We start from the raw sequence: 26,723 nt of genomic DNA, 5'->3' as shown, positions 1-26,723 counted from the left end.
ACAAATTCAGTACACTTTACCATGCAGTAATTCTCACAGATTTCAAAACAATTTCAGTCTCTCAGCTGATACAAGCAGCTGTATCTGTCTTCATGGTTGGAAACTTTAAAGTCATTACAGAAAGGCATTAAATCAACAATATGCATTACCAATTTGTAGATAAAATACCTAGGAACACTTTGCCCCCTTTTGTTTTGTCCCATGTATGGGCCATTCTCCTGGCTGCAGTCCTGCAACTAGTAAGAATCCAATAGTGTTTCATACAAGCATCCCATTCTGCCTGCAAACAATTCAGGACTGGGGACTATACCACATGACTTGAAAAGAAATTTTGGTCCCACTATCACCCTCATTCTGTTTAGAGTAACATCTGCCAGTGATACAGAGACAGATTTGCCTCAAATGTCACCAGCACAGCTACAAACTCAGTTCTGAATTCATTTTATCTGTACTTAATTAAGGCTTCTCTTTATTTCTCTTCATTGTGAGGAAGCAAGGAGAACTAGGAACACCGCACAATGGTAGCTTTGCTGTAAGGCACTGCAGTGACAGCGGCAGTTAGAACCTTCGAAGGACGCGAACTAACATCACTGCATGCTATAACCAGAGCAGAGGCTGGAACCTTAGTTATCGTAAAAAGCAGTACGTAACAAGCACGCAAGGCAGTGGATTTAATCTTTCTTAAATCAACTGAAGATTTGGCACACAAAAACAGATCAAACTTATTTTGTAATTTTTCAAAATGAGTAGAATAAAGGACAAGGTTTTTGAAAATAAATACAAACTGATAGTCAATGTGTAAACACAAAGCTCACTTACTCTGCAATGGATCACTACTACATGTTGAGGATCATTGTTCAGCCATGACTCCATAGCCTTGCAGATGGTGCACACCTTATCAAGAGGCGGAGCATGGAGATCAGGCCACCCCACATCCATAATCTGCAATTAAACAAGCAACATTCACAAGAGACACCTTGACCCTATTAAAATCTGGCTTCAAATATTTGTGATGGTGAAGATTCTCCACATTTTTTCCAACCCCAGATAATTATGTCATTCAAACGCCATGATGTAACTAAAATATGCTTACAGGTCTCTTAAGGGGAAGATGGGGATTTGTTTGGGTTTTTTTAAGAAACAAGTACTTTTATAAAAACAAACAAGCAAACAAAAAACTCCCCCCAAAGCCCACCAACCTCTCACAAGTGACAACATTTGTGAAAATTGTGATTTCTTGAAAAATTTTCGATAAGAAATTCAGGTATTTTACAATGGTAAAATATTTAGAAGATCAAAATTAGAACAAAGAATGTTAACTGGCCTGGTTCAGTACTTTGTGATTGTTTTTATTTAATTTGCAATTTATTTCCTTTATGTGCAACAGATTTGACATCTCAACATTTTGTTCATATTTTCTATTAAACTTTAGTCACTATATAAGTTTACTCAACCTATTATTCTTATATGCATATAATATGTTAACCTTAACAAAACCAGTAACCATGAATAACTTAAATCCTTCAAGATCAATAAAGCATTCCAAAGGTCAAAATTATGAGTTCTTGTAGTATTTTCCTTGGGTAGCGTATATCGCTGTAAATCTACTGCTATAAATACACATCTGTGCTACTCCAGCCTTATAACAGCTGCTGAAGGGTACCTGCATATCATCTTTTACAACAAACAAATACAACAATCAGTGAGCAGGAACAAAATCCAGACACATCAATAGCTCCCCTCCTTATGTCTCAGTTGCGCAGAGAAGCAGCTATGACGAGACAGTACAAAAGGGAAGTCTGTATCTGAACCAAGTTCACTAGCTTCAACTATCAGACTGTACATTACACTATATAACTCCTAGTATCCTGTGACTGCACAAAGAAAGTACACTTGGAGTAAAATTTATATCACTCAATAGAATTTTTCAGCAGTCACAATGGGCTTCAGACCTGTGTGCAAAGTCTAAGAAATCCACAGGAATGGCTATATAAAGCACAGACCTAAGAGACACAAACAGAAAAGGGATGAATGTGGGTGCTTTTTATCATCTTCCAAAAGTTGTTCTCTTACTCTGTATATCAATGCTTGCATAGCTTCAGGGCTTATCAGGCCATTTAGGTTGTATATAACACTAGAAAGAGAGGTATGTTATAGAAGACAACCAATACCTTTGGGTTAAGCTTGGCAAGGTCATATCTCTTTTCGGAGAGGTTTAATACCTGTTCATAAAGAAAGAAAAAAAAAAGAAATCAACCATCAACACTTCATAGTTTATGTAGTAAATACCTATATTTGAAATACAGGATAATTACAAGAAACTACAGTGGTAAGGCTTCAGGTTTGCCTACTGTTTTGCTAAACTAAATTAACATTTTAAGTCAGGTAGCACTAGCAAATGTATTTTAGGTATTCAGGTGTTATATGATGAAACTAAAGATGAAATAAAAATGTAGCAGAATTGTAACTGTCCTTTTTCAAAATGTACATTTAATTATTTCACATGGCTTTATTTTAGTCAGAGGTATACTGAGAGACCTGGGCACCATGCAAAATAACTGCATGGCATAAGAATTAACAAAGAAAAGCTTGGGAGGGTGGTACAGTCTTAAATATTTGAATTTGAGAGTCTGGCAACAAAATTAGTCAAACTTCCCAGGGAAGATATGGCATAGCTATTTAACTATAGCTTAGTCTGCGAGATCTTTCAACACTTCTGTTAACCCATTAGTAAGTTATACATTCAGTGCTTAATAAAGAACAGTTAAGGAAATAGGCTGCTAAATGAACATAAAGAAAAATAAAAATAAAGCAGTGTATACAAGTATATCTGTCTCATTCATTAAGAAATGCCTGCTGCTCACTGATGTGATACTTAAGCTGAATGTGCAACCCCATCATGGACACAGTGGAAGCAGGAAGACATTACACCATCCTCGGGAAAAAGCATACTTTTTTAACAAGAAATTCATCCAGAGAAAGAAATCCCCAAATTAACAAGGTACCCAAGAAAACAGCTTCTGTTTTAAGCTGTGTAAGGTTCTGAAATTACACAATATTGACCATAAAGGGTATACATTTCATATATGTTTTCATTGACATCAAACCCCAAAAGAAAGCAGAAAACATCTTTATATGAGCAACATGGTCTTTATTCCAAGATACTGTTTGCATTCTAAACAGATTACTGCTGAAGAGCTAAACGGCGATCAAAAATTTGTATGTGCACTGTCCATATTATTTTGGATCAGGAAGATGTATCAATATTTGCAATTAAGACTAAAGTTATCCTTCCAGAAATACCAACTGTAACATAACAGGAATTAAGCCAGAAGCATCTTATACAAATAACTCCCACAAACTGCTGTAATTTTCTATCAGTAGTAATATTTGCAAAACACTTTAGCGGAGAGTTGTATTTCTCAGTACAGAGTTCTTAAAATTAGTGTTAAAACTATGTTATGAGACCAACCACCTAAAATTTTCCACAGGAAAAAAAAGTGCTATTTGGTGAGAACTTCTTTTAATTCATCTTTCTTGTTGTATTTATATGTAACATCAGTTTAAAATTCCTGGGTGTCAGGATACAGCCCTGTTCATGATGAGTATTTTCACTGCTGGATCAGATGCCCAACTCAAAGACGCTATTGTACTCAAGTCCCTTCAAGCTATAGAGATCAAACTGAGACTCCAGGAGCCCTACCAGTGCAGAGTAGAGACCAGAAGGTACAGAAATCAACATTTCACATACAACAACAAAACAAGAGGTCACAGAAGTCTTTGAAGAGAAGCATATGCTATCAATAGATGTCAGTGGAAGACTAACTGCATCCTTTTTAGCATATCGTAGGTCTACTTATGTTTGTGACAACAAAGCAGAGAAAAATTTACTGTAAGCTATAGACAGGCTTCCATCTCTCCATAAAGGACACTGATCTTAGACTGTCAAAGTATAATCCTCTACTGTTAGAGCAAATGAGATACTTATGATTTTTTTGTTCATACTCTTTGTAACAAACCGAGACTCAAACAGGCAACAATGCACTCCTCCAATTCTTTAGGTGTATCATTTCTCTGTCCTCACTATCAACTGTAGTGGCAACAGCTTAACATATATAAAAAAAATCTGGAGGGAGAACAGCTAGGTAAGCAATGACAAATGCTGATTTGTAGTATACACTCTGCTAGCTGAGACCCTGATGCAATGAAATAAAATTGTTCTCATCAATTTCAGCAGAACTGCTCACCTGTATAACTGTTTGGGGCAGGGGGTGGATTTTTTTATTGGTTTTTGGTTTTTTGCTTCTATACACATGCCTCTTGAGCAGACTGAAGGAGTCTTTGAAACACAACAAACAAAAGATAGTTTAAAAATTAGTTCTCTGGATCTACAACCTGGCTGTGGTTTGCCAGGTTATCTTGCAAATTTGCGGAAACATACTTGGAGCAGACAGCATCGAACTTGCTTTTGACCAAGCCAGCTGATTTCCAAAGTACTCATTAGAATACAAATAAGTAGAACAAGACTAAAACAAAACCAAAAAGCCCCACAGATTCAAACTTTGTAAGATAAACTGACTGCAATCCCACTTAGAGGGAACCCTAAAGAAGACTTATTATACATCAGATTTTTGTAATACAAACAGGTATTTAGTGAGATTTGACTGCACTGAGACTAAAAGCTTATTTCACAAGTATCAAAACACTGCTGTTGCATGGGAAAGGCCACTGAGAACAGGTGAATTTGAACCAGTAAAGCTTTACATACAGGTCACCTTCAAACTATTACTATAGTAATAGCCTTATAAGCTACCAGCACCTGATGGAAGGGAAGCCAAGGGCAAGAAGGCAGCACGCTGAGGACATCAGCCCACATTACAAGTATTACAAGTGCATCTCGGGGACAACCGCTGGTTCATAATGCATCTGTGACACCTTAGTTTGTGAGCAAAAGATAATGTATTTACATCATTAGGTGGAATCTCTCCAGAAACTAATTTCCACCATGAGTCAAGTTCATGCTCCTGAAGCCATCTATTTGATTCTAATAGTTTACACATGCTAATTAAAAAGACAGTAGAAGAAAAAAGTAAATAAAATATTGGCCCTGCTTTAAATTCACCTGCACAGAACAAGCTGAGACAATACATGCCATAGGGTTTAGATGCTCTACCCAGAAACAGCACAGGAGATTAATAGTTTGGGTCATCATTTAAAAATAAATACTAATTCTGCACATGGAGCTCATTGTAGATTTGCTTACAACTTAATTTCCTATATAAAACTAAACAGCAGGAAAAAAAATGTCTCTAAATCAAGTTAATGAGAAAGAGCTGGACAGAACACACAAACAGCAACCCTACTTTTATATGTTGTTTCACAATATATAGTAGAGACAGCCAAGACATGACGGTGAGAGACCATCAGATACCCAGCTGAGGACCCAGATGTAGCTGGCTGCTAAAAAAAAAGAACGTGCTCCACATTGCAGGGTGTGTATCTTTTAAAAGTATGCTTTGGACAACGAAACAGTCAGTGCAATAATTCTTTAGCATTTGACTACGTGCTATCACAACAGAGACTGCAGTGCCACCAGCAGAAAAGTGCTTTTAATATCTGTCCTTGCCTAATAGCTTAAAACATTAGTGAAAATCTTGCCCTTGCTTGCAAAGCTGTAAGAAATGGACCAAACAGACTTTAGACGAGCGACTTTTAGTTTGTAGGTCCATGTATACCGTTATAAGTGGTCTTCCTGCAGGATAGAAGAAGATGTATCACAAGAGTGATTACATACCAAGTAATTATCCCCATGTTTGGATTTGAGCATTCGAGTTACATCTTGTAGATTGTGGAGGTATGTTTCCTCAGAACAGCTAGCAGGGAAGGATACAGCAATGATCCGCTCTGTGATGTAAGTGAGGTCAAGTTCATAGCCTTCCTCCATAATGTGATCAAAGTCTGTGCTTCTGTGAAGAAATTAGATGTGTCAGTTCAGAGCAAGGCAGCAGAGAACAAGTACAGCCTATTAATGAGAAGAAACTGCAACTTGAACTCATACAGTCAAGCATCTGATGTTTCCAATATTTTCATTACAGTTACAACTTATTAAATGCCTACAAAGATCAAATTATTCAGTTCAGTACACAAATGGACTTAGCCAGACAAAACTATAGTGAAAAAATCTCTGCAAAAAATAACATAGAAAAGCAGTAAAATGAGTACAAGCAGCTTTGACAAACACTAGTGCAGCAAATTTGGGAGTTAAACAGAAACCATATAGGTACTTATATCTGCACAAGTCTCTTTCTGTAGAATTCTGCAAATGCTTTATAAATTGGTAGATTCACCAGTGATCTGTAAAACACTGCAGATAGATACCATCTTGCACTCTGCTCTGAGTAACACTGAAGTGAATCCAAAACCAGTCCCCAAATTGCAACAGACACCAATGTAACGCAATTAATCTCACAGGTTAGTCTACGGATACTGTTTAACTTCTGCTTTTCCAGGTTGAGTGCACAACCAGGCATCTTACCTTGTCTTTCTTAAAAGAATAATCAGATTACAGTCATTCAGTTAAAAGTAAGCTCAGCAAATATGCCCAGTTGTTTTCTCAGACAGGGACTGTAAAAATGGTCCTTGTATAGCAGTACACGTCTTGCAGAATGCTGAACTTGCAGAAATCACAACCACAAATAGCAAAACACCTAAACCCACCACAGCATTATGTGACGCTACTACATAAAATATGAAATACTTGCCGTGATCCTTTGTCACAACTGAAAGAGGAGTTCTTTGAAGCACTGCTGGAATTCTAGAACAAAGAAAGTACAGCAGTCAATCCAGTACCTTCCTTGTTGCTGCTGATATCAATGTTCCTGCCTTTTCTCCTCATTCAGTATGTCCATACCAACAATAGAATAAGAGAGTATCACTGCCTTATGTTTTGACTGCAAACACTGTGGTTACGGTCAGGTTACGTCCAACTCTTCATACAGACTCACTACTACCTCTCCAACACACTGCTCCCAGAGGAGGACTGGCTTGTCTTTTGTCCTCTTCTTCGTAACTACATTAAGATTAGAGAAAACATTCAGTGGACTTCTGAGGTGGAGCTTCAATTTCTGTATAAACCTGCAAAAGTAAGTTCCTCTCAAGTGATTATCTTATGACAACATCGAAAAATATACTCAATTTATTCCAGTATCAGAGTCCTGGGAGTCTGAATAGAAGCCTGAGCTGCAGTGGTTTTGTTTTATGAGAATTTAGTGCATGTCTTTTGTAGTCCCACTTGTTCAGTAATAGTAACTATGCACTAAAAAATGTCAAAATGTTCTCACCCATGAACCTTAGTAGTAGAACTTTTCTCACCTAATTTTAGCTGTCTCAGAATTAAGCTCCAGTGTGATAGTCACCCAAGCTCTCTGTATGTAATGGAGAGAAACAGAGACACCTAGAGGGGGCAGTATCCCTTCCTTCCAGGATAGGTTTTTAGAAAAAGAAGTTAAATAAAAATAAATAAAAGTATTTACTTTGCATTTAGATATATCTTTTTATATAGAATATCAGAATGTTCAATTTAATAACATTCATCAGTAACTCCATAAGAGAAAGAGTATTCACTCATCTTCCTGCCCTGAATTTATACTTACCATACAGAAAAATGCACATAAAGGCTTATTCAGATGAAAGGTAAGAGCTAGAAAACTGATAAGCCATATCTATTTTGGCTACACACATGACAAATATTCCCAAAACAAATAACTTGTGTTCGAATGGAAGAGGCCTTAGAATGTTCCATACAGTGACACTGTATATCAAAATCTGGGAACAGCTAGGACACATACATGCATAGAAGTGGCACATTTCCTTCCAAAATTTCTGGAAATGAGTTCTTTTGGCAAATTTTCAAGCACACCTGATGGCATAAAGTGCACCTCACCTAAGTGCTTGGTTCCAGTTCCACTAGTTCCTGTCTTTACTTTGACAACAGAAAATGAGGAAACTTCGTGGTATTTTCAGCTTCTTTTTACTCAATCTTTCCTAAGGATTTTAAAGGCTGCAGGTTATACACCATGGGTGCCAGAACAAATAAATAACTAATAACTGAAATTCAAGACAAAGCTTTTAGCATGTTTTGGGTTTATAATTAGAAAGCAACTAGCGGAACATGATTCTCCCTCCACTTCTGTGGTCTCTGTTGGTCGCACAGATGTATCCATTACTTAAGGAGTACTTCCACCATTTTAAAATAAATTTTATGACTAAACCTCCATGCAATCTGAATGATTAGTCATTTAGTGGATTCCTCTGGTAAGAAAATAAGTGATAAAATCATTCTCTATTGCACACTGTTATATCATATAACCTAGCATATAATCTAGTAGCATGCAGCATGTAAGCATACGAACAATAGCATAATGCAAACCACTAGCAGAAAAAAACTCTGAGATCTATATTTACTTGTATACATGCCGTGTCACCTACTGAAATGCACAGTACTATATACCTTTTTCCTGCTCCGTGTACAAAAATGGATAATCCTGACACCTTCCACAATTCAACAGCCGGTACAACTTAAAACTTAAATTACCAATGCTGTTTGAAAAAAAATTTTCTTGAGGTACCTATAATACAGTTTAAAACTCTAGCTGATTGGTTGCACAAATAAAAATATTAATATATCAGTTTAAAAGGACTCTTCTGAAATCTCACCTGGGTATCACGTTTCATTGAACCATCCCAAATAGCTGCAATACTCTTCAGTCTGTCATTATGGGTACGCTTTTATACAAATTCTACACAGCTCCCAAAATCAACAGTACTCTACCATCTTCAAAAGATACTTTGATTCAGTGAAACTTCCCATTGCCTATCTATGGTGCACCAAACCACTATCTTTAACTTAACCCTTCATAAGATTAAGATCACCTTGTACATTATACACTGACTACAGTCAATGACTTGTTGGAAAACGGATAGTCACGGACACATCTCCATTTTTCTGGACATCCACTAGATTATAGTCACTGCCTCCACTCTTCCATAGCTTAATTACCTTGTAGCTAGCGATGCATTCTTTTTTCCCCCCAAGTTCTTCCTTTTACTATTTGTTTTGTTTACTAATTATCAATGACTACACCACTAACTTTTCCCTTCACAGCTAAAATATTTAGGAAAATCCAGCAAAGATATAATATATGACTTACTAGAGAGGCAAAATGGTTAAAGAAAAGTCTTTTTAAAGGTTTGATGAAATACATACCCATACACACCCCTACAACATGTTCTCAAAACTGTGAAGAAGTTGTTACAACATTTCTCACAACAGACAATCTGCAAACATGAGCCATATCTTATCATGCTTCTGACTGAATTCAGGTTTAATAGTCAATTAAAACCAATCTTGAACTTCTGTGACCGTCTCTCTTTTTTCCAAAATTTCTGGGTGGTTTCAGGGTCATTTCACTGATAAAAAGGGATCCTTCTTCATTCTGGACCAAGTCATACACACCTACCAGCAGAATACGAGTTTCACCAAGCACAGGATTCAACAGCACAGGGCAAACCATCCATAAAGGCAAATCATCTCCATCCAAGTAAAAAAACCTCACTATTTTCTGCCTTGCTGCACACTGGAGGGATAGTGGCAAAACATTTGGCTAACCTTCCAAGATAACAAATGCTATCTGGCATCTCCCAGGATGGACAATTACACAGAAAATCTTGCAAAACTAGAGACAATTTTCATTTCCTGTCAAGCAACAGCCATAGAGAAGATGAAGGGGAACAAAAAATAATGGTTCAAAATGCAATGTTTAACCACACCTGGCTAAAAATCTAGAGTTGTAACCAGGATAGATCCAGCAGAACTAGCATTTGATTTGTTGCCAGTAGGACAGACTGCCCTGATATTATTATTCTTTAAGATCATCCCCATGATTCTTGTTCCCCTGCTTCCCTGGGACTGCCTGGCAACGCAGACAGTATAACCAGTCATTTGAGAAGCAGAGTTTAAAAAAACCCCACCTCCCATTTACCTATTCACTCAGTTTTAAGGAATTTTTATATCCCAAACAAAAAACCATAAATGTTATCCCTATGTAAAAAGTACAAAGAACCTTTTGGTCAGACAAATGTAGCTGCAATTGTATGAAAGCCAGCAGGGGGAAGTAATTGCTTCTCAAAAGACAACTGTCTTCCCTCCAGCCACAGAATTATAATAATAAGCAAATTCATTGCATCCAGGGTACTGCATCATTGCCCTTTTCCAGTGAAAACTCAAGCTATGCAACACTTTGACATCCTCCTTATCGCTTATTTCCCATCTTTAGCTCCTGCATATAGTCCTGGGCACATTGCAAAGCTTGCTATCCCAACTTTCTCAAAAATGCAGTCCTCTGACGAGTCCAGTACAGCCTAGGCACAATACAGAAGCTAAGAAACAGGCCTGTATTTAATTCTACATAGTTTTCACCAGATCACAACAACTTACCTAGAAGGTCAGTTTCCCAACACAGTCTGCTGTCAACGGAAGCATAGGAAGTGGGCAAGACAGCAGTTAAATCACAGTTTGGATAACACAGGGTTTTGAGATCAGTCCCATTTATTCACCTTTCTCTGACACCAAAGACAGTGAACTTCCTTATGGATTACCTGGTCTGACTCAAATAGTAAGCTTGCGCTGTCCCAGGCAGCAGGCTACATCTCATACCTTTGCAATCTCTTTTCCAGTCTCTGCACAGCTTCAGAGGAGAAATGTAACACAGATATAGTACAGGCCATCTCACACAGTGTGGCACTGATACGGCATTGAGACACCTTTTGCACTAGTCCCGAAACAGAAGGAATAAGAAATAACCTCTCTGCTAAGTCTGCATGCCCTTGCCTATGAAGAAAGGCTGACTCTCAAGGAAAGGAATTAGGACAATCAAGTAGAAAATAATGCCTGTAAAATAAATCAATCATATCTGTAAAATATCATGTCTCTCAGCAAGATTATCATCCTTAACCTTTCCTAGAACTGAATAAGGGAACTAGAGTTACAGCTATGAGGCTTACACACTTCTTATGCTAAATATTAAGTCCTCTGTAGCAGAGCTTCAAAGACCGGAAAGACCACAGAAGGGACAGAGGGTGAAGGGAGATCAGTTTTACCCCAGATAAATTTATTTGCATTTTATCAGTACGCTGATTTACTATGTTTTATATGACAGCTCTGGAAAAAAAAAAATCATCAAAAACCTAGTACCTAAACTGCTAGTTTCCAATGGGCCACACAGGGCCTTAGAAATACCAGGTGGGATAATGATTTACCCCTTTTGAGACTAGAATCACAGGCAGGCTAAGAAAGCCAAATGAAAAATCATTCAGTAGCCTTTCCCAAGGCCCTGTTCCTGGCATTGAACTACAATATAATAATACAATATCTGCTTAAAAGCAATCTCAGCAGAATACAAGATTTACTGGTTTCAAGGACCAAGTTGTTTTAAACAGCTGAGACAGCTGTACATTAACTAAATGCTACTCCAAGGAACAGCACTATTGAAAACTCATGGCTCTAGGATCTGACATGCATTCACACAGCTCATCTATTTCTCTCCTGGGCTCCTTCTTGAATGAGAACATTAATAAGTGTAAGGATCAATGAGAAGAAACTGACTTAAAGGTATCAGGACATATTTTGAAAATGACATGCTGTCCTGGTTTTGGCTGGGATAGAGTTAATTTTCCTTCCTAGTAGCCAGAATAGTGCTGTGTTTTGGATTCAATATGGGATTTGGTATGAGAAGAATGTTGATAATACACTGATGTGATCAAGGACTTTCCAACTCCCCACGTCCTGCCCATGTGCAGGTGCAGAGGAAGCTGGGAGGGAGCAGATCCAGAGCACCAGATCCAAACTGGCCAATGAAATATTGCATATCCTATAACGTCATGCTCAGTATATAAAGGAGGAGCAGCCAGAACTGGGGGGGGGGGTGTGTGTGTGTCTCTCACTTTCAGGATTGCAATTGCAGGATCTTGGTATTTCGGGATTGCTAGTCAGGAACAGGCTAAGTATCAGTCAGCGGGTGGTGAGCAATCACATTCTGCATTACCCATTTGTGCTTTCTGTTATTGTTTTATTTTATTTTAATTATTAAGCTGTTTTTATCTCAAAATACAAGTCTCCCTTCACCCCTCCAATTCTATTCCCCATCCCCCAGGGCAGGGAGGGTGAGTAAGAAGCTGTGTCGAGTTTGGCTGCCAGCCAGGTTTAAACCACAACACGGGGATCTATTGAGAATACAAATATTTTATTTGTGCTTATTCTTAATGTTGATATAAGCATCAGAAAACTTGATTAGCTACCCTGTCATAAAATTACATGCATTTTATGCAGCTTTTAATTAGCTTATGAAACTTTTTTTCCACACAATTGTTAACCAAACAGCCACAAATAAGAATATTAATAGAGAGACCAATCCACAGGATGCCTGAATGCATTTTAAGCACATTTCTGATGGTATTTTCATTCCCCAAGCCATGGATAGGAATCAGAAGAAATTCTCTAACCTATTCTAAGGCATAGTGTAGAACCATAGAATAGAATCACAGAATTGCTTAGGTTGGAAGAGACTCTTAAGATAATCAAGTCCAACCGTTAACCTAACACTGTCAAGCCCATGACTAAACCATGTCCTTAAGTGCCACATCTATTAAATACCTCCAGGGATGGTGACTCAACCACTTCCCTGGGCAGCCTGTTCCAGTGCTCAATAACCTTCTGGTGAAGAAATTTTTCCTAATATCCAGTCTAAACCTCCCCTGGAACAACTTGAGGCTGTTTCCTCTTGACCTATCACTTGTTACACAGGAAGAGAGACCAACATCCACCTCGCTACAATCTCCTTTCAGGTAGTTGTAGAGAGCAGTAAGGTCTCCTCTCAGCCTCCTTTTCTTCAGACTAAACAACCCCAGTTCCCTCAGATGCTCCTCATCAGACTTGCACTCTAGACCCTTCACCAGCTTTCCTGCTCTTCTTTGGACATGCTCCAGGACCTCAATGTCTTTCTTGTAGTGAGGGGCCCAAAACTGAACACAGTAATCAAGGTGCGGCCTCACCAGTGCCGAGTATAGGGGTAAGATCACTTCCCTGTCCCTGCTGGCCATGCTATTTCTGATACAAGCCAGGATGCTACTGGCCTTCTTGGCCACCTGGGCACACTGCTGGCTCATATTCAGCCAGCTGTCGACAAACACCCCCAGGTCCTTTTCCACCAGGCAGCTTTCCAGCCACTCCTCCCCAAGTCTGTAGCGTTGCATGGGGTTGTTGTGACCCAAGTGCAAGCACTTAGTCTTGTTGAAAATCATACAATTGGACTTGGCCCATCGATCCAGACTGTACAGATGCCTCTGAAGAGGTGACCTTCAAGCAGATCAACACTCCCACTCTACTTGGTATCATCTGCAAACTTACTGAGGGTGCACTCGATCCCCTCATCCAGATCACTGATAAAGATATTAAACAGAACTGGCCCCAATACTGAGCCCTGGGGGACACCACTTGTGAGTGGCCGCCCACTGGATTTATCTCCATTCACCACAACTCTTTGGGTCAGTTTTTTACCCAGCAAAGCGTGCGCTCATCCAAGCCTCGATCAGCCTGTTTTGCCAGGAGAATGCTGTGGGAAACAGTGTCAAAAGCTTTACTGAAGTCCAGGTAAACAATGACCACAGTCTTTCCCTCAGTCACTAAGCAGGGCACCTTATCATAGAAGGAGATCAGGTTTGTCAAGCAGGACCTGCCTTTCATAAACCCATGCTGACTGGGCCTGATCATCTGGTTGTCCTGTATGTGCCAAATGATGGTGCTCAAGATGTTCCATGACTTTCCCTGGCACTGAGGTCAGACTGACAGGCCTATAGTTCCTTGAATACTCCTTCTGGCCATTCTTGTAGATGGGCATCACATTTGCTAACCTTCAGTCAACTGGGACCTCCATGGTTGGCCAGAACTGCTGATAAATGATTGAAAGTGGCTCAGTGAGCACTTCCACCAGCTTCCTCAGTACCCTTGGGTGGATCCCATCCATCCCCATAGACTTGTGTGTGTCTAAGTGCTGTAGCAGGTTGCTAATCATTCCTCCTTGGATTACAGGGTGCTTCATTCTGCTCCCCATTCCTGTCTTCCAGCTCACGGAGCTGGGTACCCCGAGAACAATTGGTCTTACTATGAAAGACTGAGGCAAAGAGGGCATTAAGTACCTCAGCCTTTTCCCTCAACCTATGCCGCTACATTTGCCCCTGCATCCAATAAAGCATGGAGATTCTCCCTAGCCTTCCTTTTGTTGTTAATGTATAGAAACACTTTTATTGTCTTGTACAGCAGTAGCCAGATTAAGGTCTAGTTGGGCTTTGGCCCTTCTGATCTTCTCCCTACATAACCTCATGACATCCTTGTAGTCCTCCTGAACTGCCTGCCCTTTCTTCCAAAGGTCATAAATTCTCTTTCTTTTCCTTGAGTTCCAGCCAAAGCTCTCTGTTCAGCCAGGCTGTTGGCCTTCCCCACTGGCTCATCCTTTGGCACATGGGGATGGCCTGCTCCTGAGACTTCAAGATTTCCTTTTTGAAGAATGTCCAGTCTTCCTGGACTCCTCTGCCCTTCAGTAGTGCCTCCCAAGGGACTCTGTCAATGAGGCTCCTAAATAGGCCAAAGTCTGCCCTCCAGAAGTCCAAGGTAGCAGTCCTGCTGACCACCCTCCTCCCTTCAAAAACTCTATTATTTCATGATCGCTGTGTCTAAGATGGCTTCCAGCCATCACAACACCCACAAGTCCTTCTCTGTTCACAAACAACAAATCCAGTGGGCTGCCTTCCCTAGTTGGCTCATTCACCAGCTGTGTCAGGAAGTTCTCTTTCACACACTCCAGGAACCTCCTGGACTGTTTCCTCTCTGCTGTACTGTATTTCCAGCAGACATCTGGGAAGTTGAAATCCTCATGAGAACAAGGGCTAGCAATCATGAGACTTCTCCTGGCTGCTTATAAAATATTTCATCTACCTCTTCATCCTGGCTGCATGGTCTGTAACAGACTCCCACCATGCTACCTGCCTTGTTGGCCTTCCCCTAATTATTTCCCATAAACACACAACCCTATCATCACCATCATTAAGCTCTAGAGAATCAAAACACTCCCTCACATACAGGGCTACTCCACAGCCTCTCCTTTCTTGACTATCCCTTCTGAAGAGTTTATAGCCATCCATTGCAGCACTCTAGTTGTGTGAGTCATCTCACATTGTTTCTGTGATGGCAACTAGATCATAGTTTTCCTGCTGTACGATGCTTCCAGCTCCTCCTGTTTGTTGCCCATACTGCGTGCATTGGTGTAGATGCACTTTATTTGGGCTATTGAACCTGCCACCTTTTCAGAGGGAGATGCCCTAAATCCTATGTGACCATTCTCAGGTGCTTCTGTGATTTCTAACACATCAGTAACCCTTGAGACTGCTGCCACATAGATCTCCATCTCCTACCTCTACTGAGAAGGCAGACTGAAGGACCTCACTAGCACACCATCTCTCAAATATTAGGGTGCTGCCCCCAGGCTTACCTCTAGTGTAACAGTTCTACATACTCCAGGGTACTACAGAAGAGACAGGACAATGGACTACTGCTCCACCATGATAATTCCTACTGACACAGTAGTTGCTTTTAGAAGCCACAGTGAAACACATGTTTGGATGTCTTGGATGAGAACCAAAATTTGCATAATCTTTTGGCCTCTGGCTTTAGAATGATTCCTAATGTGAAAAACAAAGAACCATGCCTTGTGAATACAAATGTCTTCATATTACTGTGTATCTATTCCTTTAGTAAATATTAAAAAAAATTCATAAAAAAAGATCTTTTGAGTTGACTCTGCAGAAGAGATCTATTATTTTTTCTTCTGAAAACAGCTATTTGTTTGGCTGTACATTTTATTTTTGTTCTCTATATAGTGTTCTGTAAAAATAATGATCTGTTCCCATGTAGTATAACAGCACGAGTCCAGGCAGATATGCCCCTTGCAAGTAGCAGTGAATGCACAAGTTATAAATCCCAGTTTGCTGTCTCCCTGCCAAAACTACCCTGACTCTCACCTGCTGGCAAAGGTGCTCCCACAGTTCTTCCCTATAACACTTCAGCCAAGACAGGCCAGGCTCCCCTAAACAAGTTAACTGTAGGGCTTTGTAATCCAGCTCATCTTTATCAAGTTTGTGGAGCACTTGGATATGGAGTTCTAACTACCAATCTGCCAGGGCAACAAGGAACTAACTGGGGCGGGAAGATCATCTTCCAACTCACTTAGATTTAGAAAAGCAGCCCAGCTCACAGCCTGGAAGTTCCTGGTATCGCTGGGTCTTCTATCCATCCTCTTCTTTTAAAAAAATTGAAATTCATAAGACGGAAAAGGCACATAGCAATTTTTTGCTATTAAAGTCTCTTTAGGAGAGAATACTGAACGCATGTGAAGTCCATATTCAACTGAGAATGAGGCACAATTGATGTTTTACTTCATATACAATTTTACAGACATACATATTCACAGTTGGAAAACTGTAATGTTTCTGAAGCTTTAGTTCTACAATGTCTCAAGACTAAAAGTTCACACTGAGCTTCACGAGGCTAGTGCCTAGCCCTAACCAGTGGTGCGTAACACTGTCTCTTGCATACACAGAACAGGAGCACGCCTGCCTGGGTGAATTCGAGTTGTGTCAACACTCAAATGACTGTGTTTCACTGCAAACCTATGGGGAACTATGTCTGTATTTAACATTACCATGTTAAGTGTTAGGTAAGGAGTTTATCTCAAGTGACGAAAATAATATATGTGCTCCAGCTCCAGTTGTAGCACAGTTTCATAATTACTCCAGAGCTTTGAAACAGCTTCCTGAATACTATCCACAGGCAACGTAATTAAGGCACAACAGACAGTGTAAAGGTTTCTGCATTACTTCACACCTATCACATTACGAGGCTCTGTAGTCCTATACCGCATGACTCAGTAGCACCTAACACAAAGTTCTTGTAAGTATGTGCTCACTTCCTAACTCTGTAAAAAGATAGTGATGTCCATACTGGAAAGAAAAAAAAAAAATGTGGTGACAGAGGGAAAGATTTCAGAAGTAGATCTCCCAAGTTTCTCTCTGACCTAGTTGAGACACAAGAGATCAAAACTGAAGCAAACTTTTCGCCTCAAATTTAGTCCCCTATTAACAATCAAAAAATTATGTGCATGCAATTCTTGGACAGAAAGTGGCAACATCACTTCTGACAGCCTCTAGTTAAAACAAGAGGCTTCATTTATTTGTTTTAATATGTTAATATGAAGAATAAAATAAGATTCCAGTACATAGGGGCACAAGAAAGCCCTTTAAATGTAAGAAAATGCACTTCTGACTTCCTGAGTAAGAAAGTGTTATCCATGTCTCAGAGCTATCCCAAACACCAGAGTTAAGCTAACAAACTTTTGGTTCTGACACTACCTAGAACTCAAGCCAAAATCTCTTTGCTGATGTTTACACAGCCTTCCTACAAAGTGGTAAGGGCTGATGCTAGAACTACTGCATTAGCAGTCACATTACTAGGAAAAAGAAAGAGTGCTTTTCTTTTCTGGACCAGATGCCATGGAACAAGATGCAAAGGAGAGAGAGGAAAGGAGAAAAAATCCTAGAGCCAAAAAAGGGTCAGGCAGGTTAAAGCAGTCTCTTCCAATTTAGTTAATAAACCAAAAGGAGAACAAGCATGGCACAAATTTAGAAGGAAGAGAAGGCAGGAAGACAAGGAACACACCTCCCATTAGCACTACACAGACAGGATGTGTGCTGCAGTCATGGGTCACAGAACCATCTACAAAAGCCTTGTCCAGGCAATGGTTGCATCTAGCCCCACTGTCTGGAGACAACACTTCTTATGAATCCCATAGCCTTGTAGCTTTACACCTCCTCTCTTTTCCAAACAGGAATAGGTGTTCCTATCAGTGTGTTTCAGCTGGGAACTTTGATTTCCCAATGACCCCCTGCCCCTCATCCATGTCACCTTTTGCTCCTGGGGTATACTGGTCCATGGAAAGTAACTACCAAAAATTTCAGGAAATTTGCTAATGGTCAAATAATAACCAACATGGAATATAATAGGACAAAGGGCACGGCTGAAAGCATCGCTTGCCATTAAGGCTGCCTTCAAAATGGCTGTGCATAAGCTACTACATGTACAGAAAAAAAAACCCAAAACCTATGACCTTAGCTTGTGTAATAAGCAAGCAGTGCAAAAAACCCTCTGAAGTATTCAGATGTAATACAATGAAGCTAAAAACTTCCAACTAACAAAAGAGAAAATGATCTGCAATTATTTTCCTCGCAACATATCTCATTATTTTGCTTCACATTTGTTATACTAGAAGCAGCTGTCAAAACCAATTATTCACATGCAGTTAACTAACAAGTTTGCTCTGTTCTGATTTTATTTTAGTTAACTTGTCTAATTAAGGAAGAGTGAAAGGAGAAACACTCTCAGCACTAGACATTTTAGCTAGTTTCAATATCAAATATATTCTAGCAACTTAGAAATAATTATAATTTTACTGGAACAGTGTGGATAACAGCATGGATCCAAGCACAGAGATGACATCACTGACACAAATAAACAAACTATACTGTTAATACAAATGCAACCTCTGTGAAGGTCTCCTGCCTACATGGGTAGTCAAGGATCAGAATTCTTCACACCCTGCTCAGAGTGGCACCAGCAGAAGCCTGCAGCACTCAACCACGGATGACATCGCAAAACAAATGCAATGTGCACAAGACTAACGCTGTGAAACAGATGCTCATTTATTGCAACAGAGCGCTGCTCTTGAATTAAACAATGAATCGATAAGGCCATATCTTTCAAGTTCCTCTCTCTGCCCCTTTTTAAATGTTAACTTAATCTTTCAAGCAGTGAATGAAATACTTCCATCAGCTGCCTACTAGCAGACAGTTAGCTACAGGCATCTCCCATGATTATTTAGAAATCAAAGAAACTTGGCATCTCTGATAAAAGGCACTGCAAAGGACTTAAAGTTTTTCTCCTTTGTCTTACTCATTTCACAGAAATTGTGCTAAAAGTATACTCACAAGTGCTATCAGTACTGAAATGTGCAATACTTCCCATTTGAAGAAATCTGTGTCACTTAGAAGACTGGGTTCTATTGCACGTCAATAAATGTTTTTAATACTACTTGTACCAGTAAGTACTACAGCATCAATAATAATAAAGGGTTGGAAAGAGGCATTTAATTTGTTTTGTAAATAACATGGCACAGTAACTTGAACAAATAAAAGCCAAAAGATCAATTGCATATTGACCACAATATAAGAACGAATATTCTTCCTGCTGAAAAAAAATGTGTTGAATTTCTGAACTCATCTGAATACAATCAGTCTATGAAGATTTTAATATTTCTCTTTACTTCTCCCCTGCTTGATTTAGAAATAAGGAACGGAGTTCAATTCATTGTTCCTGGATAAACTCGGGGGGGAAAAAAAACACACTAATTACCCTAATCAAAGGCTAATTTCACACAGTATAGAAAAGTGTGTGCTTTGAAAATGGCTAGCAACGAATGCTTTGTGAAGATGTAATAAAAAATAAGTGGGCATAAACAGGAAGATAAATCAGGCCAAGTAAAGGAAAAAGTAGTAATAAAATGGAATTACTTACAGTTCTGGTTACATGATTTTTAATGGCATCAGAGTTATTAGCCTGTAGAGGGAGAAAGGTTAACAAAACTGACTTTAGTTTTCCAGATAGTTTAACTACATTCTAAGAAATCCCCTCCTGACATATACACACAACAAATAAAATAAATCATTCAGAAGTACACATACATTCTGTAGTATTAACAAACAAACTGTCTTTCCAGCAGATATGGAAAACAAATTGATTTTACATTATCATCCTGCGTATTCAGGTCTTGTAAGCCAGCACTCAGCTACTGAGGGTGCTTACTCTAAGTTACAATATACATGGAGATGTATGCTGTTAACTATGTATTCTCTTTTGCATTTTTTCCTAATCTCTCCTTTTATACTGTTTCATGAAAACAAGCACTTGTGTGGGTATTGATGAAGTGAGATGCCTAGGATTTTCTTTAAGCACTATGTAAAAATCTTAGTTCAAGGCTTTGAAACAAGTATCTGTGGAGGTTTTTTTTAAAAAAAAAAAAGACAACTTGTTGAAAGAAACAAGCCAGTCCATTAATATGAAAATATAACATGAATCACCAGAAGCACAATCTTCCATCAGGACATGCTTTTTTATTGATGACTACAATCAGCATTAAATCAAGGTAATGTAGTAGGGAAGTACAGTGGTAAAACTGGGTAAAAAAAACCCACCTCAAAATGTTTGCTTAAAATTTCAACAAAGTCAATATTTGACATTCCTCAAGAGAAGATACCCTAGATTAAGGATTTTACCACTTGGAATTATAACGGCAAAATAACAGAAGTATTTCACCTTGAAAAACACTCAAAATGAGAAAACTAAGTAACACTAGAACTAAGTCAGTGCCATAGCTTAGGTAAGACTGCACCAAACGTCAGTGTTCCGTGCTCCACAAATCTGCAAAGAGTGCATTTTGCATAGAGCAATACCTAATGTTCAACTGCATAAAACTATTGCTTCAAAAGACAATTTCGAATTCCGTGTAAAAATCAACAAGGTTTTCCTCAAAGACATTAAAGCTAAATTGCCGCAAGCTATTGCTGCTGTAGCAACGGTGTTGTTATTACTGCTAACACCCCATATGCATCTTTACCTCGAGTAACGCAAAATCATTTCACAATCTGGAAAACCTTGCATGTAAATTTTATACAGAACAGGAATCGCTGAAATATATCCACCACTGAAATAGATACCTCTGTAACAAAACAAAACAGCTGCAACACTTTGCAAGAGTTTAGGATGAGAAGTGCAAACCTTATGCAAATCGAACTATTTATCTTGTACATTTAAAGCATAAACTAAAACGGGCAGGAAAGGAACATGTGAAAATGCACAATGAAACATGTTCTTCCTCTTCATAATTTTCACTGGCACACTACCACATAGGGACTAAGTGACAAGTAAAAGAGTAACTGTTACTGCACCTTACTTATTTGGAGAGCACAAAGGAGGGAAAGTCTCAGGAAACTGCTTTCTGATTCTGGGTAAACAACTAGGCCATCTTAAAGTGGTACAGACAAGAAAATGAAAACCCAGTTCTTCCTGTTGAATCACTTTCCTGACAAGAGCTAGATTCTCCTGTAACTTCAAGACTGTGCAGTAACTTACAGCTTGGAAAGTGTTAAAAAAAAAGCTAAAGCAGCACATACACACACAGGAACACAATGTTTGCCGAAACTAAGAATATCAGCCTCTGCCCAAAACAGATAAGTACCCCTGCATACTTGCATGGCCACACGCCCATGCAGACTAGTAGTGGTACAACTGAAAATCTGACTCCTAAGCCTACTGTGGGAAAGATGCTTTGAACTAGAGATGGAGCTTTGTAACTGTCAACTCTTTTTTTGGTAGGTCACTGAAGTTCAGATGCTCTCTAATTGCAAATCTCAACTGGAAACATAGTTACAGATTTTCAGGGTAAATTATAGTAGCAACACCTTCTTAATTCCGTGAGCCCACACACAATTTACCATGGCATACATCCTGCACTAACCGTAACCCTTATGATGCGAGATTGGCTCACAGTTAACCCTTGAGAATAGGCTTTGAGGTTGTTTTTTGGATAGCTGACAAGCCAAGTCAAGTTTTTAAGCAATCTCCACAGTGTTAAACATACAAAAAACCTGTCAGTCAGAACATACAGACAGACCAGTGCTACTAACTCAACCCGGAAACCCTAAACCGACTCAAACTTCAAAGTTCTTCTCAGCAGATTAAAGGTGATATATAGGACAAACACCTGTATCACTATAACCTTAATTACTACTATTTCACAGTCTTAGGACACTCATTGCTACTTAGCAGAAATAAACAGACCCATATAGGAGAAGGCAAAACACATAAAATACAGGGTTTTGATTCATGTGGGGGTCTCTGTAAAAAGTGACTTTGTGGGTTCCATAAGCAGAGCGCTTGGGAAAATGCACTGTTTTGCTCTTCACCAGAAAGTTCATACACAAGCTGTACTGAGCACCTACCCTTCCAGAACAACTAAGCAGCCTATTTGTGTTATTGCATATAAAAATAGACATATAAATAAGGTTTACACCTAATCTTTGCCAGTTCAAAAGGATTTTTTCCTAGTATTGTGCAGTGTAGCGCACTTGATTGGTGTAGTCTGGAAATTTTTCAGGATTACTAGGAGATGGAACATTAAATAACCAACAAGAATACCCTCTTCTTTTTTTTTATGTTCTGAATTTGCTCTTCAGCTTGCTGAGTCCCTACTGAAATGCCTCATATTCTCTCACTCCGCTAGAAGCAACAGCTCTCTCCACCTTACTACAGAGAGGAATGCAGAGTGCTAGAAGCAAAGAGCTTGACATAACTGGCAGGATCACACTGTTCCCTTTTTCTTCTGACTTAAGTAGGAGAGCATTGAAATAAGTTGTGGTAAAAAACCACCTCAGGTAAATATATGTGTTTGTATATACACATATGTATGTATACACACACAGTAAACAGATGGCCAGCATCTAATCCCTTTCTTTCAAAACTGGTCCACCTAAGGATGTACCCTCAAGTCTCCATACGCTCCCTGTACAGCTTTAAAATGGTTACCCCCAAGCCAAATACTGCTACTCCCGCTGCCTATTTATCAACTCTAGGATTAAAATTACAAATAAAACTCTTCAGTGGCTAAATGCTGTGGTACACTCATTAGAGATGTGGAAGATCCAGCTTCAAGTCTCTGGCTGGACACAAATGAAGGGGGGCTTTGAAAGTATATTCTAATATCCTGTTCTGGTTTGAGCCCAGAGGGCAACTGAGCACCATGCAGCCACACTCTCACTCCTTCTCCCTCAGGAATGGGAAGGAGAAAATACAACAAAAGGCTTGGTGACTGAGACAAGGACAGCGAGGGATGACCCGCCCATTACCATCATGAGCAAAAGACAAACTCTTAGGGGAAGAAAAGGAACATCAATTTAATTTGATCACCACTACCATCAACACATAATTTTCCAATCAGACTAGCACAGTGAGAAATACAAGCACATCTTAAAAACACCTTCCTCCAGCCCTCCCTCCCCAGGCTCAGTTTTGCTCCTGATTTCTTTATCTCCTCCCTCACAGTGGTGCAGGTGGCAGGGAATGGGGGTTGCAGTCAGTTCACCCATTGTTTCTGCTGCTCCTTCCTCCTCAGGAGGAGGACTCCTCACACTCTTCCCCTGCTCCAGCGTGGGGTCCCTCTCACGAGAGACAATCCTCCACAAACTTTCTCTGACATGAGTCCCTCTCACAGGCTGCTCCAGCATGGGTCCCTCCCATGGGGTGCAGTCCTCCCAGCAACAAACTGCTTCAGTGCAGGCTTCCCTCAGACTCCTGGCCTTCTTTGCGTGCAGCCACCTCCTCTGGTGTGGGGTCCTCCATGAGCTGCAGGTGGGCATCTGCTCCACCATGGACCTCCATGGGCTGCAGAGGGACAGCCTGCCCTCTCACCACAGGCTGCGGGGGAGTCCTTCCTCCAGCGCACCTTCCCCCTTCCTCTTCCTTTCTTCCACTAACCTCAGCGTTTGCATAGGTGTCTCCCTCCCAAGTCCCACTTCTCCTCCCAGGTTTCCCTTCTTAAATATGTTATCACAGTCACGGTCACTGTTGCTACCTGGCTTAGTCTAGGCCAGAGGCAGGTCCAACATGGAGCCACGGGAGCTTCAAGAAGCTTCTCACAGAGCCACCTCTGAAGCCCCCTCCCCCGCTACCAAAACCCTCATCACACACAAACCCAACACATATCCAAACTAATCTTAACCAAGATTATGAGACACATTGAGATGAAAGAGCTATATCTCAAATTTCTACAGGTTTCAATGAAAACTTGACATTTCTTCTTGGAACTTCATCATTACTTTCTACATTGGCATGGGGTGACCACTCCAAGGCATAGCTGTGCCAACTAGAAATCTTCCTGTCTTTAAGTCCTAAAAGAGAAAATGGAAAAGAGATGGCAAAGCAGCCAGGCTGACAGAAGTCTATGGGACATCCAAGTGCAAAAATGTAAAGCGAAACAAAAAAGTCTATCCAGAACAGTCAAATTTACTCGTTTTACAAACTCCATAACAAAACTGTGAAAGTCCTCCCCTCCGTCCTTACTTCTACAGGGACATCAATCCTATTTGCTTCATGCCTGCTGTTTCCAGTTTCTGAGTTCTCTCCCACTCCTCTCTCCCAGTTGGAAGACACACTGCTGTAGGCAAAAGGCCTGCTACCTCACATGGAAAGCATCACTGCACATTAAAATATCTCATCACATCTCATTTTTGGAGTGTTTTTCCCTAATACTACCTGTAAAAGGAAGAGAAATGCTAGTATTCTCCATGGGGAAACAGTAACCTATATTAAGATAATGACTTTCCCAGTGTAAAATTAGAAATCGGAGACAATAGGAGATTAGATGCCACTCACATCTCATTAGTCCCATGTGCAGCCATTAAACTTTGACCCAATATAACGTAATGAACACTGTGAATGACAGTATATTATAGCTAACATGCATTGCTTGTGCACCTCACCAATCATAGCATTTCAAGAATATCAAAACCAGCAAAACATTCTCATCCACACCCTCCCATAAAGCTGGTTCAAAGGAAATTAGATTCATATGGTTAGAAATAAAAAATACTTTACTATGGAACAAACAAAAATTGTTCCAAAAAAAATTGTCCCACGTCCCTCTCCTGCCATCACAGAAGAAAACCATGAAAGATTCCTGCCAACAGCTCCCTAAAAAAGCCTCTCTGAAGGAAAAATAAAGCAATTAAAGCAAAAGAGAAAACGACACTGCTACTTCAAAAATAAAAGTTATGTTCCTTTTAGTAGTTACAAACAGGGACACACATCAGCCCTTAAATGAATACCATATGAGATGCCCTACCCTCTTCGTTCATTCAAGACACACAGTTTCTTCATCTTTGTTAACATTTAGCTAATCAGTAGGGCTATCTTGCCCTAAGAGCTTCTCATTTGGATTCCACTTTAAAAAGACATCAAAAAACAATTAACTCTGGCTTCTCTCCCTTCCTTCCCCAAATGTACCAGGTAGTGCTGTGGCATTTCTCCAAGAAACAGACTTGAGCTTTTGACCTCTCTCACTCCAGCATTTAATGACATTGAGAAGAATGAAAAGCAAGTTCATACACAACACTTCTGCCATACACAGTGTTACTTATACGCAAGTACTAAAATTTTTGAGCCAACGTGAAAAACATTAACCTAAAGCAAACTAAACCGGCATGATTTCTGACATGACAGTGAACTAAAATGGAGTGGTATGCTAGGGACTGAAGATTAGTTAAGCAATGAGCAAACACGATCCACTGTTACATAATAGTCAGAGACAAAACATCAGAATTCAACCTAAGGAACCACATTTGCTTCACAATTCTGTCTGAAGAGAAGGTACCTCTGGATACCTTTGCTTATTACAACAAATACTGACTGTAAGAAAAGCCGATTTTTAAATTAACACTAAAGGATTTGTCTTTTCCTTTAGAAGGACAGGTGGCAGTCCTCCATGACACTGTAATACTTAGTGCTACAGTAATTTTTACTTTTTTATTTTAATGTTTGGCTGGCAGACACTTCATAGAGATGGGATTCATACTGTTCTTTCCTTTTACACACTCCACTGTCAAGAAAGCATTTTCAAAGACTAACTAAAAACATGTTCGCAAGGGACCTAAAATCTGTCACTCTCAGGATAAGCTATAAAAGAATAAAAAATTATGCAGAAAAGCAGAAAAAACCTATCCTAGTGTGTGTATTTGCCTTTTCCAGTGTGAGCTGTCAAGCAGAATCTATGCGAATCCCTTTGCTGCTCAGTAAAGTCAAACATGTATGAAAAGTTTCTATGCCAACTGAAAACTGATGATTCTGAGGAGTCTGAAACATGGGTAATTTCCCTTCAACTAGGAAAAAACTGGGAAAGCAGAAACAAGCATGCTATACCTTCCAAGAACATCACCCTGCTGGATTTAACTGTTATAGTAAATACTGTCACATTTCTGAAATGCAGAAGTTTCTGTCCACAACAGTACCATGCTCAGTGGAAAGGTTAGGAGTCAACTTGGAGAAAATAAGCAAACAAGCAGGCAAATTGGCTCTGGAAACTACCAGACCTTTCCCTCTTGTCAATCCCCTATTTCTGCAGATTGTTCTTCTTCAAAGAAAGCCTGATTTTTAATTTCATTTTGGATGAACACTAGGGACTGAACACAGTGCATCGTAACAAAAATTCGTATTTATACTTTTATTAAGTCTTGTAATTCTCTAATATTCCTAGAAACAACATGAGCCCTCCCTCCTGGAAAATATAATGACTGGCTTTTGAATTTAGTATACACTGCTGAGCTCAATTCAGGATCACTACGTTTCATTAATTTGGAGGAGTGGGGTGACCATATTCACGCAGTTTGATACTCTGTTCCCTTTTATGGCTAAGTCAGAGGTATTTATGAACAAGGCACTGACTTCACTTCAAAATAGC

General features: G+C 39.6%; 1 protein-coding gene across 5 annotated transcripts in view; it reads right to left on the bottom strand.

Annotated features, from left to right (window-relative positions):
• TNS3 (tensin 3) overlaps window positions 1-26,723 on the bottom strand; it is a 241,463-nt gene that overhangs the window by 112,078 nt on the left and 102,662 nt on the right. For all 5 annotated transcript variants that reach the window (XM_074869814.1, XM_074869796.1, XM_074869804.1 and 2 more), the window contains 5 exons: window positions 19,733-19,774; window positions 6,762-6,814; window positions 5,795-5,966; window positions 2,172-2,222; window positions 820-942 (listed from right to left, as the gene is read on the bottom strand). In XM_074869814.1, the coding sequence (XP_074725915.1) occupies window positions 820-942; window positions 2,172-2,222; window positions 5,795-5,966; window positions 6,762-6,814; window positions 19,733-19,774 (441 nt within the window). The remainder of the gene's footprint in view (window positions 1-819; window positions 943-2,171; window positions 2,223-5,794; window positions 5,967-6,761; window positions 6,815-19,732; window positions 19,775-26,723) is intronic.

Source organism: Strix uralensis, chromosome 1 (assembly GCF_047716275.1).
Source record: "Strix uralensis isolate ZFMK-TIS-50842 chromosome 1, bStrUra1, whole genome shotgun sequence".
NCBI lineage: Eukaryota > Metazoa > Chordata > Aves > Strigiformes > Strigidae > Strix > Strix uralensis.
Note: the sequence above shows the minus strand (reverse complement) of the source record. Positions and strands in the feature narration are given on the sequence as shown.